At 34.0% G+C, this 12290-nt stretch overlaps 1 protein-coding gene across 4 annotated transcripts in view; it reads left to right on the top strand.

The window, feature by feature from the left end:
* EVI5 (ecotropic viral integration site 5) overlaps window positions 1–12290 on the top strand; it is a 220943-nt gene that overhangs the window by 159441 nt on the left and 49212 nt on the right. For all 4 annotated transcript variants that reach the window (XM_054592137.1, XM_054592136.1, XM_054592134.1 and 1 more), the window contains one exon: window positions 10976–11071. In XM_054592137.1, coding sequence (XP_054448112.1) covers window positions 10976–11071 — 96 coding nt within the window. The remainder of the gene's footprint in view (window positions 1–10975; window positions 11072–12290) is intronic.

Here is a 12290-nt window from a genome sequence, read left to right as displayed (position 1 = left end):
ACCCTATGTTCTAGGAAAATTGGATACAAAGTGCTCCATAAATTCGTAGAACAAATTTCTTACAAACTTGTATGGGAAGATAAAGAGTTGTCCTCAGGATTTCTCATAGCATGTTCAATGCCAGAGACAGTGAAGCAATGGCTATGCTGCACTCTGCAATACAATAGCCACTAGCCACATGTTGTAATTTAAATTAAACAAAATCTAAATCAGTTCTTCAGTTTCAGTAGCTCAATAGCCTCATATTATATGGTAGCTACTAACTACCATATGAGACAGTACAGGTAGACAGTATTTCCATTATCACAGAAAGCTCTCTTAGTGTTAGTCTACAAAAGTTTGACTTTGTGTGACCCAAAAGTATTATAGCCAAAGATATCTTTAAAATAATATATTGAAAAAACGCGTTGGCATTTTCCAGTGTGGAAGGACTGCTGGGATACTCTTCTCATGATCCTTTTTTTAAAAAAAAACAACTAGATAGTGAAATCCAGCTTAAAACAAGTCAAAATAAAGAACTAAGAAATGTAGATGCTTTTTGAAAAGATGGGTGATGAATATTGAATAAATTAAAATAGAGAAAGATACATGAGTAATGTAAAAGAAGTGACACCATTTTTAGAAAAACAATTTTAGCACATAACCTGCTGTGATTTGTCTCACAAGTATGGGACTAAGATGACTTCTACTCCTGGCTTTTTCCTAACTAGTCATTTGACCCCTGGTAAGTTAGCCAGCCACTGGGTCTGGTTTAATCCTCTGGTGCTGTTGGAGCCAGGTTGGGCTTAGGTCAAGCCATCTATGAGGACAGCCCAGATAAAGGGGCTATGCCAAAAAAGAGAACTTATTATTAGCTTATCAAAGTAGGAAGAATCCTGCTAAGAGAGAAACAAATGATGGTAAGAATCCAGAGTATGGAAACAGTAGGTCTAGACCATAATAATCATCAAGCTGGGAGAAGAGGATCTAGGAAAATAACAGTGATGGGTACTAAAATGACAAAAAGATGAAATAGTGTTTATGTAGGTCTAGAAAGGCTTTTTGGAACTAATTCTTCAAAAGTCTTGGTATCCCAAGGCAGCATTCCCCAAAGGTCTTTTTGGGTGTTACCTCAGCCTAGAATGACACTGTTTATCGTTAGTAAATGGGATGTATTGCCCTCTGCCCTTTCCTCAGAGGGGAAGAAGTGAGGCAAAAGCTGCTGCACACGACACAAGAGCACCTATTTGGAGTTTTTATTTTGTGGTATCAAAACCAAAAAAACAGTGCACCCTTAAATAGCTTAGTTCATAGCATAAAAAACAAAGCCAAGAAAGTGGAGATGAGCCTTTCACTGAGATGATGACCCCCTATGACATGGAATGTGAGGATGTTAAATAGGACCATTGCAGCTATCCAGAAGATGAATCACTTAATCACATTTTCTTTAGCTACAGAGTTGGGTTTGTTTTTTTTTAAGCTCTGAGCACTGTCTCAATGAGCAAGATGAAGTTTAATGTGTGACTATTTGATGCTTTCTTTAATAAGTCTTTTCTCCTTCTTAGAGATTTCCTTGTGACTAACCCTGTGCTTTTCCCAGAATTTAAAGTCATCTGCCTACTTTTTAGAATATTTTTGTGAAGAGACAAATGACAGACTAAAAGGCTTTGTGTATGTTTAAAGTGATGTTAAATATAGAGAGAGCTTTTTGCACCTCATGGTTAAACCTATGGGTTAGTCCGTTAATAAGAGGCAAAAATGTCTTAGTCTATACTTACTCCCTTGATTCAACCACCCATTAAATATACATTATATTAGTTTTACTTAATGCCTCCTTGGTTCGAAAAAGGAAATAAAAACAGTGCTTTACTTGGAGTAATAACACAACTTTTAGATTTGACCTCTTCAAAAATATTAATGATGTCATGGGAAAAAAAGGCAGAGTGACTATTGCAGATTTAAAAAGGCTAAAGAGACATAACCAAGTGTAACTATTAACCTTGGTTCTGGACAGTAATAAACATTTAAGGCCTTTTTAGGGAAATTTGAATAGGAACTATACATGTTCAATGAATATACTATGGAATTAGTATTAATTTAGGTGTTATAATGGAATTTGGTAATGTAAGACCATTCCTTATTCTAAGAAGATGTGTACTAAAATAGTTAAGTGAAATGTCTTATCTGCAATTTACATTCAAATGCTTCAGAAGATATACATAAATAGAATGAAAGCAAATGGTGCAAAATATAGTAATTGGTGAATATAGCTGAAGGGCATGTGGATATTGCACTGTTATTTTAGATCTGCAAATTTGAAAATTTTGAAAACTAAAAGGCTAGAGAAATATTTTGTAAGATGTAAATAATATACAAGATGCTTTTATATTTGCATCCTGATCTAGGGTGCTTGCAACTACCTCATCCATCTATGTAGTACAGTAACTGGGTGTTAATTGGTTAAATTTTCTGAAAAAAAACCCCAAGAACTTCTAAGTAAATTATCAAGTTGTAGAGAGTATTAAAAAGCCTATGGCTTGAGCCCTGACTGGTGTGGCTCAGTTGGTTGTGTGTCCTCACACAGAGCAAAAGGTCACAGGGGTCACTGGTTTAATTCCTGGTCAGGGCACATGCCTGGGTTGTGGGGTACAGTCCCTGGTCGGAGTACATGCAAGAGGCAACCAATTGATGTTTCTCTCCCTCTCTTTTTCCTTCTTTTCCCCTCACTCTAAAAATAAATAAATAAAATCTTTAAAAAAAAATGCCTATGGCTTGTAACAATGGCTTTTAAAATCTGCTATCTTCCTGTCTAAGGAAGTGTCCTTCATATGGCACGATAGGGTAAGTTATAACCAGCATTAAAAGCATAGATAAAGAAATAAGAATGGATTTCTAGGCATGCCTGTTACAATATTTTTTTTAAAAAAATGAGGCTAAATTCGTGAGTTTAAACAAACCTGGCCCCTGTCTCTTCTTCTCTCACCTCCACAATATTTTTTAAAGATTATATACTACTAAACCCCAGTTTCCTCCCAAACACTTGTTCCAAGCAATTTAACAATGTATTCATCTCAGTTTTAGTGCAACAAGTAAAAACATGCTGCTTAGAGCTATGGAGAAGGCATTTCACATTTTCTCTTCAAGTTCCTGGCTTGAGGAACAACCACATGTAATTATTCAACTTTCTAAATGGTATATGGGAATACAGTAGATGTCGTTGAGATATCTCTGATTAAAATGTCCACTGTCTACAGTGACCATTTTACACACTGCACAAATACATAGTCATTTTTTCCTACTGACTACAGCATTTATTGATTTTTCAATCAGCTGTAACAGAATATGTGGCATATCCTGTAACAGAATATGTGGCTCATTCCATCTCTACCTCATCCTTTCTCTGATTACAGCTCCCACGGTAGCAGGGAGAAAATAGGTGAGTGTATATACATAAAGTCATTAATAAACTGTTGTAAGTAGTTGAATACCAGAATCACTGCTCTTAGTAAAATATTTCTCTCCACACATTTATATGTTATATTAAAGGGCATAGCTGTTTGATTATATCAACCTGTAACCTAATAAAAAGTTTGGAGAATTGGACTTCCTATTTCCCTTATTCATTGCCATATCTCCTCATAGACGTTGATATTTTTAAGTTTTTAAAGAATCATTTTGCTGGTCTTCAAATATTTGGTGTTTCTTTATTCTTTAGAACAGTTATCTTAGTTTTCAGTCACAGGGTCATACGTGTGGAATTTTCTCAGATCCTGAACATTTTATTTAGTTCCTCATCATATATTACTAGACTTTAAAATATTATTTTCTGTTTGAGAGCTAGGTTAACCAAGAAAGGGATTTGAGTTCAAAATTGAACCAACCTCTGTAGACAGGGAACTGACCAGCTGAAACTAACATAGAAATAATGTGAAGTGAAACTGATAGCAGAATTGAAAGACATTAATTTAAAAACCCTTGACAATTTTCCTCTATTTTTGTTTTTAAATATATTCTTTCTGGAAATGTAGAGACTATTTGTAAATAAGGTTATGAGTCTTGGTCATTTACCACATTTACTATTGTGGTATTTCTCTTTTTTATATGTAAGATTATACTAAGTAATTTTTATAATGAATATAAACTCATAAAATATTTGAGATCCCTAGGAAATAAGATTAAAGTAATTTATAATTATCACATGCATAGACTTTTGAGTTTGTGTTAAAAAAATAGTTAATTTTCAAAGGTGATTCAAACCAGGGCATTTTAAGTATAGGTCTACACACTAGCTATATCATAATCACCACTTTGTAGCTTTCAAAATATACTGATTTTCAAGCCCCGTTCCCAGATACAAGAAACCAGTTCAGTAGGTCAGAAATGGGTTCTTTTAATCTACTTGTTTACAAAACTCCCAAAGTGATTTTTCTCTGTAATCATCTTTGGGAATTATTGTTTTAAGCATTTCCTAGATTATGTTGTTTATATTTTTTGTATTTATTTACTTAGCCATATTTTTAAATATTTTAAAATAGGATGTTTTCACAGATAACAGAAAACCTAATTCTGAATTTATTTATGGCTTAAATAACAAAAGGGATTTATGGGCTCATGTACCTGAAAAGGTCAAAAGTATGATTGCTGCAGGAAGTTTGATTTGGGTTCGAACTTGTTGCATTTAACCGTGATTCCCAAGGCTCTGTCCTTATCATTTTTCTCCTCAGGAGGTTTTCCTTATTGGGTTAAAATGACTAGCAGGTGAGCTTTATACCCACATATAATTTCCAGAATAAAATACCGTACCCCATAATTTCCAGCAAAAATTTTTGAAAATCACAGTGTTTGAACAACCCCTGCATCAATCACTGTGCAACACAAGTGTGATTATCCTGTTGGTTTTAAACCCTAACAATCAGGGCCTACAAATGGGGTTAAGGATGGGGATAATACCAATCCTAATACCACTGCATAAGGAAGGAGAGAGAATGGTTCTTGAGGTAAAATCTACTCCAAAATATTATAGAGATATTTTGCCCTCTCTAAAATTATATTCTAATGAGGTACTAATTTCTATGATTTAACCATATTACTTTTTAGTTTCTTAAGTTTCCAATAAAATGTGAAGAAAGTTGTAACCATTCCTACAACAAAAGGTAGACTTTAAATGAAGAATCACTAACCTTTGGTCATAGATACCTTTTCGCATATGTAAATGAAGTACGGTGTGGACCAAGTGCTTACTTTTTTGGCTTATGGGAGGGAGAGACAATGAATTGTTCTTACTGATGACTTCTCCCACCCACATTTCTCTATGAAAAATTTCAAACATACAGAAGTTGAAAGAATTATATGGTGAACATCATAAACTCACCACTTCCATTCTAAAATTAGTATTTTGATGTGTTTTATGTATTGCTTTATCAGATACTCACCTATCTACCATTCTAGCTACCTTATTTTTTTATGCATTTCGTAGTAACAAACTTGTTATACTTTACCCATAGTCACTTAAACATGAATATTACTAACTAGAGTTATGGATGATGAACTTTTGATTAAGAGGCTTATGTACAAAGCTCTATGGTTTAAGGCCTTAATATGAATTAGATTATTATAGATATCAAAATGTAATTGGTAAAATAATTATTCAATGGTAGATCCAAAGGTAAAATGTACTTTAGACCTTTTTCATATGTTACTTTATGCCCTCTAAATATAAAGTTTCTTTTATTGTGTGCCAAAACAGAATGTATTTAAGGTCTTTTCAGTGAAATTACGGAATACCAAAATTGTTAATATGTTGGAGCTCTTTAAGTTTGTTACTTACCTAATTAGTTTTGCTTAGGAAACCTGTTAACTGGCAATCTGTTGTTATCAGCTAGCACCACCCCCCAAAAAAAACTTAGGAAAATTCAGGTCCCTGGTAATTTATTAGTGTAGTTGACATTTTCCCACCTGCTTATCAGAAAGAACAATGTGGACATTGCCTGGAAATAGAAAGCTTAAGAATACTTGCAAAAAAATCTTAATATTAAATAATTGAATGAGCTGTCTCACAAGTGAAATTAAATTGATACCCACTTCTTAGAATATAATAGTTAATTAGATTTTATGGGTATGGTAAATATATAGTTATTAATTTTTTACATTTTTATTGATTTTTTGGAGAGAGAAAGCAAAAGGGAGAGAGAGACATTGATCTATTTTTCCACTGATTTATGCGTTTATAGATTGATTCTTGTATGAGTCCTGACTGGAGGTTGAACCCAGAACCTTGCTATATCAGGATGATGCTCCAACCAACTGATCAGCCAGGCCAGGGCCAGGGCCAGGGCCAGTTCACATTTAAAGAGGGTCCTTGAAAGACTTTGAATTAACATTTTAATGAGAGCCCATTTGTAGAACATAAAAATCCCAGACTTCTAGATAAAAAGTCAGCTATACATTTTAATTTATTAAGTAGTATTTACAACATCTCTCACTTTTCACTTCTATTTTTGAAATAGCTATTTTCCCTTTAAGCAGACTGTTGAATCAGAATGAATAACTCCTTGCAGAGCTTTCCAGCTGGTGTGTCTGTCACACTGATATGCTACTAATGTACGATGAAGAGTGTGCTGGAGTGGTGATTGTCTTGTTCTGGGGTCACTGCTAGAGGGAGGAGCTGCTTAATCACCCTTCCTCTTTCCTCAGTGTAGCCAGTGTGCCCTACAAGTTGTTATTTGAGGAGGGAGGGTTAAATCCAGAGAAACAATGATTTAATGAGCATCAGTCTGACTTCTTGTATGTAAAAGTTTTGCAGAAGAAACCAAGTATTAAGCTTTATAAAGTTATATTGAAATCTTAAAAGAACAATTATATACAATTGGAGTTAATCAAATATATAAAGTTTTTCTCTCTGAAATTCTGACCTTTTATTATAATTAATGGAAATTCAAGGAACATCTGGGGTTTTTTTAGTCATAAAACCTAAGAGGGCCTAAAGGTTTTAGCTAAACCTTTCTAAGACCTGCTTTGGAGGAAACAGCTCTTTGGAGTCACTTGCTCGCTTTTTGCAAAAACAGATTTAATGATTCCTGTGTTTTTTAAATTTTTTTTATCCTCACCCAAGGACATGCTTATTGATTCTAGAGAGAGGAGAAGGGAGGGGGAGAGGGAGAGAAGCATCAATGTGAGAGGGAAATATCCCTCAGTTGCCTCTTGCACATGCCCCAACCGGCACCAAACCTGCAACCTAGGCTTGTGCCCTGCCCGGGAATCAAACCCACAACCTTTTGGTTTACAGGACTATTCAACCAAACTAGCCAGGGCTGATTCCTATCTTGACAAACTCTTTTTTCATGCAAGTTTCCCTATAGTAAAGAATTGGTATTAATTATTGTTACTAGTTATTTTATATTCTTTAAACTTTAGTATTTCTACATTGTTGAACTTTATCTTACAACATTAGAGCTTACCCCAGGCTTTGTCATTTTATTAGGTTGGACATAAAGTTAGTTTGGTTTTTCCATAAAATGGCTTTATTGACACTTAGTTGTCTTGAACTTCATTCGAAACAATTTTGTTACATTGTATTGTGACAGCTGTCACATCAGCGTGTGTTTAAAAAAAACTTACCAAAATTGGTGAATTTGTGTGTAGCCATTTTAATATTGACAATGGAAGAAAATATGCAACTTTTTTGTGTATTATGCTTTATTATTTCAAGAAAGGTAAAAACAGCTGAAACGCAAAAAAGGATTTATGCAGCGTATAGAGAAGGTGCTGTGATTGATCAAATGTATCAAAAGTGGTTTGTGAAGTTTCTTTGTACTATTGACATTTTGGCCAATAATTCTTTGCTGTGGGGCTGTCTTATGCACTGGAAAATGTTTAGGAGCACCCCTGGCCTCTACCCACTAGAAGCCAATATCAGGAGATACTCAAAATATCCTAATCAATAAAGTTATTGGAGAAAATGAAAAATGTGTCTTTTATTTTGTGGAAAAAACGTTATGAACTTTTTGGCCAATCCAATATTTGTCCTGAAATTTTTATTGTATCCCATATGACATCATTGCTATGGGATGTTCCAAATCCTCAAGAATTTTGCCTTTATTGAGGATGAGATTTAAAGGTATCTTTCTCCAAGTCTGATTCCAAACTGCAGATATCTAGCCTTTCCATCTCATCCTAAAGGATTTCTTCCTAGTAGTAGATTACACTTTCTATTTAATCAACCGTTTCAAGGGAATTGCTATGATGTGATGCTAAAATTAAAAGCCATCGAAAAGGACAGCTGAACACATGTATCCAAATGAGTAATTCTTATCAAATTAGTCTTCTTTGGGAGTATATATACTTACTCAGTTGCTGCTGACATTTCTTGTGTTACATATGGTACTTGTAAAATACATTTTATAAAAATAATGGTTTCATTTATTTTACATCAATGAATAGTCTCCTTCATATATTTTTTTCTCTTTCCTACATTTGTTCTTCTCACTTCACTCACTCACTACTTACCCCGTTCAGCTTCACTCATCCTTTCCCACTTTGGGATTTACAGGACTTAGATGGAATAAGTGTTTAGCCAAGGAACATCTTAGGATGAGATAGTCATGAAACAGACTGAATTTGGGAGGATAGTTAAATCATTACATATAATGATGCTTTTAGGAATTAGGGCTCAACTCATTTGGGGAACCTCAATGCAGGAGGTCAGATAAGTGTTCAAAATATTCAAGCTATTATAGTGACAACTGACAGAAACCTGTGTGCAAACTGATTCATATAATAAAGGGACTTAATTGGTTCATACAGATAAAAAAAACAGATAGCAAAGGCTTCAGAGATGATTTAATTGGTACTCTGACGTGGTATCTCTACTCTTCTGTTGGTTCTGCCCTTCCCTGACCAAACAAATAATATTTTAACTAAACTTCAAAATATATTTTTTCTTAAATACAGCCTTCTGGTTAAAGTTCTTAGGTATCTTTTATATATATTTAAGAAGCCTAGCATATTTGTAATGTAGAACTTGTTAAAACGGATCTTTGCTTAGGTGATATATATGTCTTCAAATATATAAGAAAAGTTTTAGAGCCTGTAGAAATTATAATTATTCTTTTATTGCTATACAATATTAGTTACATCAAACTGCTTGAGCAGGCCATATTCCACAAAAGGTTTTTAAGGCATATTGCCAAAAGAAGAAGAAGAAGAACAACAACAACAACAACAACAAGGGCAAGGGCTATAGCAGCGAACTTTTCAGCCAGTGTGCTGCGAGAATTTTTAAAACATACGATACCCTACTATATAGTCAGGGGCACTGACCTCTTTTCCCTTTGTCAAGAAAATGACAATAGCCAACACAGCAATAGTAGTTTAGAGTGAATAAATTAAAATTATACCTATTTTTTCCTCAGGCTGGCAAAAATATTTTTTGGTGTGCTGCAGAATTTTAATAATTAGTTTATGTGTGTCATGAGATGAAAAAGGTTGAAAGTCACTGGCTCATAGCAGTAACTTGATGAAAGGATTTGAGGAATAGGCAGGGTACATAAGAATTCAGTTGAGATGGCAAGGACAATTAGTGCAGAAGAGCATTCGTGTTGGAATTACACCTCGACTACATTAGAGGAGCTACCCGTTCTGTTGCTGGAGTAGCTCTAAGTAGTTCCTCATTCCGACACGGATGTTAAGGGAAAGTGTGTAGAACGAAAGTAGAGGGGAGTCTTGGTTGCAGTCAGAGGACAAAGCCAGGTGATGTCTAAGGCCCTTCTTCCTGTAAATGGAAAGGTAGCAGTAGCTGTCTCTGCACTGAAAAATGCTCTTCACCGCAACTCCTTACTCTCAAGGTAATTGTCCAGGACCTAAAGTACATTTTAGAACCTACTTTTTAAAAAATCCTATAAATATTCAGATACCGCTAAGATACATTTTAGAGGATTTTCAAAATTCAAATCAAAATGTATATCTTGCTGCTCTACAGAAACTGACACTGCGTGATCTTCAAATTGCATTCTTGAGAGATAATAGCAAGTGTAGAACAGTGTGTACAGTATCTATAGTACAAGGAGAAGTATGTGTATACATGTATGTTTGATTATGTGTGTACAAAATATCATGGCAAGACTACACTAAAAATCTGTTAACAAGTGGTTGTCTCTGTGGAAGGAAATGAGCAGTGGTAACTGCTAAAAGTAACCCAGTGCTTTTCTGGTTTCAGGAGTTACTCGTAGTTTAAGTACATGTCTCTGGATCAGAGCGTCTTACTGTAAGCATCACATGCGCCTTCCTAATTAGAAATAATCCAGAGATAAGAAGCAATCCTGTTTTCATTCTCTAGTAAGCCCTTTATCATAAAAGTTCACATTTGTTTTCAGGTGACATAAGAAAGAGGCAGTTCCTCCCCTTCCCAACCCATATCCCTGGAAAGTTGTCCCTACAAGGTTCTGGAACTAGCTTTTAGGAGTGCACATTTAATCAGCCCTATCTAGGACTCCTAGCACACATTCCTCAGCTAATCGAACAGAAGAGATTACGAGCTGTCCTCCCCGTTAAGCGTGATTTGGAGACCTTTTTTTTTTTTTCTCTCCTTTTCTGTTCCCTAAGCAAAAGAAGATTCCCACGTTAGATATAGGAAGCTCACCGTGTTCTCAAGTTAAGCATTGAATCTCTTATAGAGAGAAAATCATTTGCCCTCAAAATAACTAGATAAATGGCTTTGAAATTCTAGGGTAATTTTTTCACTAGTAGATCCACTTAACTCTTGATTTGTAAGAGCCTCTCAAAAGATAAATTGTATTTATTATAAAACAGTTCCATTAAGCATTATATAGAAATAATTCAGTATAGCTTAGTATGAATCATTTTTTAGACATAGTTTGAGAAAAAAATTGTTCAGAATTTAGCCAATTAAAGGATATGCCATTATGCTGTCCTATATTTTCAAATATTTGAGTACATTCTGTGAAAATTCTTTTGTTTTTGCTTTGCTGTCACAAAACAGAAAGAAGAAGGAAAGCTTCAAGGACAGCTTAACAAGTCTGATTCTAACCAGTATATTAGGGAACTGAAAGATCAGATAGCAGAGCTGAATCATGAGGTAAGTGATAAATTTTGATCTTCACATATTTCTTTCTTCCTTCCTCTGTATTGTAACAACACTTTATTACTGGTTGTGACTGACTCTTTCATGGTAAATGTTTTCTGTAAATTCTTGATCATAATTCTATTTTAAATGATTGTCCTTTTTTAACAAGATTTTTTTCTGTTCCAATATTGAGGATTTATTTTCCTCAAACCTCTTTAATCATGATCTAAAATAGTCAATTAATATTTGCATAAAAATATTTTTTATTATAATTTAAGAACCCCTGATAGTTTAAGTGTCAAAGTGATTTCAATTAAACTAATTTTTTATACCAATAAATTTGTGGTATTTACCGTTGTGGAGAGAGGGAAGTCTTTTTTTATTCTTCTTTTTCTCTGCATGGTGGTATTACTGAGATTGCAAAAAAGGATACTTGCCTAATATCAGTTAACAGATTTCTTAGTATCTGAATACTTTTAAACTGGCACCACCTTGAATCTGTAAGATTCGACTCATGAAATTCAGATCGTTTTACTAGTGTGCTATATTAAGTAATTAATTAATTTTAACCAATGTGTTTTGATTAGGGAAATACTTTTTTGTTAATGTTGCTCTAGGTCAATCTCCTTGTCCTCTATTATTTTCTAATGATAAATACCTTTCTAAACATGAATGGAAAAGCACATTTCTTATCTTATCTTGAATTATTTGTATAATAATGTTCATTCAGAGTAAATGAGATTTGAATGGGCAACATAAACCTCTTTGTTAAGGCAAAAACTCATCTTGGCCACTAAGTTAATTAAAACCTCAAAGGAAAAAGTTTGGACATTACCCTTTTGTGGTATTACACTCTTCAGTTAAAGTCTCAGTGTTTTGAATAATACCTCCTGGAGGTAGTCAATCTAAGTAAATTCTGAATGAAGAAACAAAACACTAAGAAAAATGATGAATCTTAGATATAGTTTAATTTAATTTGTCTAAAAATGTTGGGGGTCATTCCTGTAAATACTGATTTTCAGCCATAATACCATTTGAGGGATTCAGGATTATGTATAATTTTTACTTATTTGTGTGCATTTTTTAATAATTTCTTCTCATCTAATAGCCAAGTATGAAAAAAACAAGTTACAAATAAGCCTGTTCCAGAAATCCGTATTCTTTTGAGAACCCAAGTATTATTCTTTGCATTGAAAAGGTATTCTCAAGGAAATTATGACTAAAATAAAAC

This window comes from Pteronotus mesoamericanus, unplaced genomic scaffold (genome assembly GCF_021234165.1).
Source record: "Pteronotus mesoamericanus isolate MK-2021 breed Mesoamerican mustached bat unplaced genomic scaffold, CSHL_Meso_final scaffold_31, whole genome shotgun sequence".
NCBI lineage: Eukaryota > Metazoa > Chordata > Mammalia > Chiroptera > Mormoopidae > Pteronotus > Pteronotus mesoamericanus.
The sequence above is the reverse complement of the archived record's forward strand: the minus strand, read 5'-3'. Positions and strand labels throughout refer to the sequence as shown.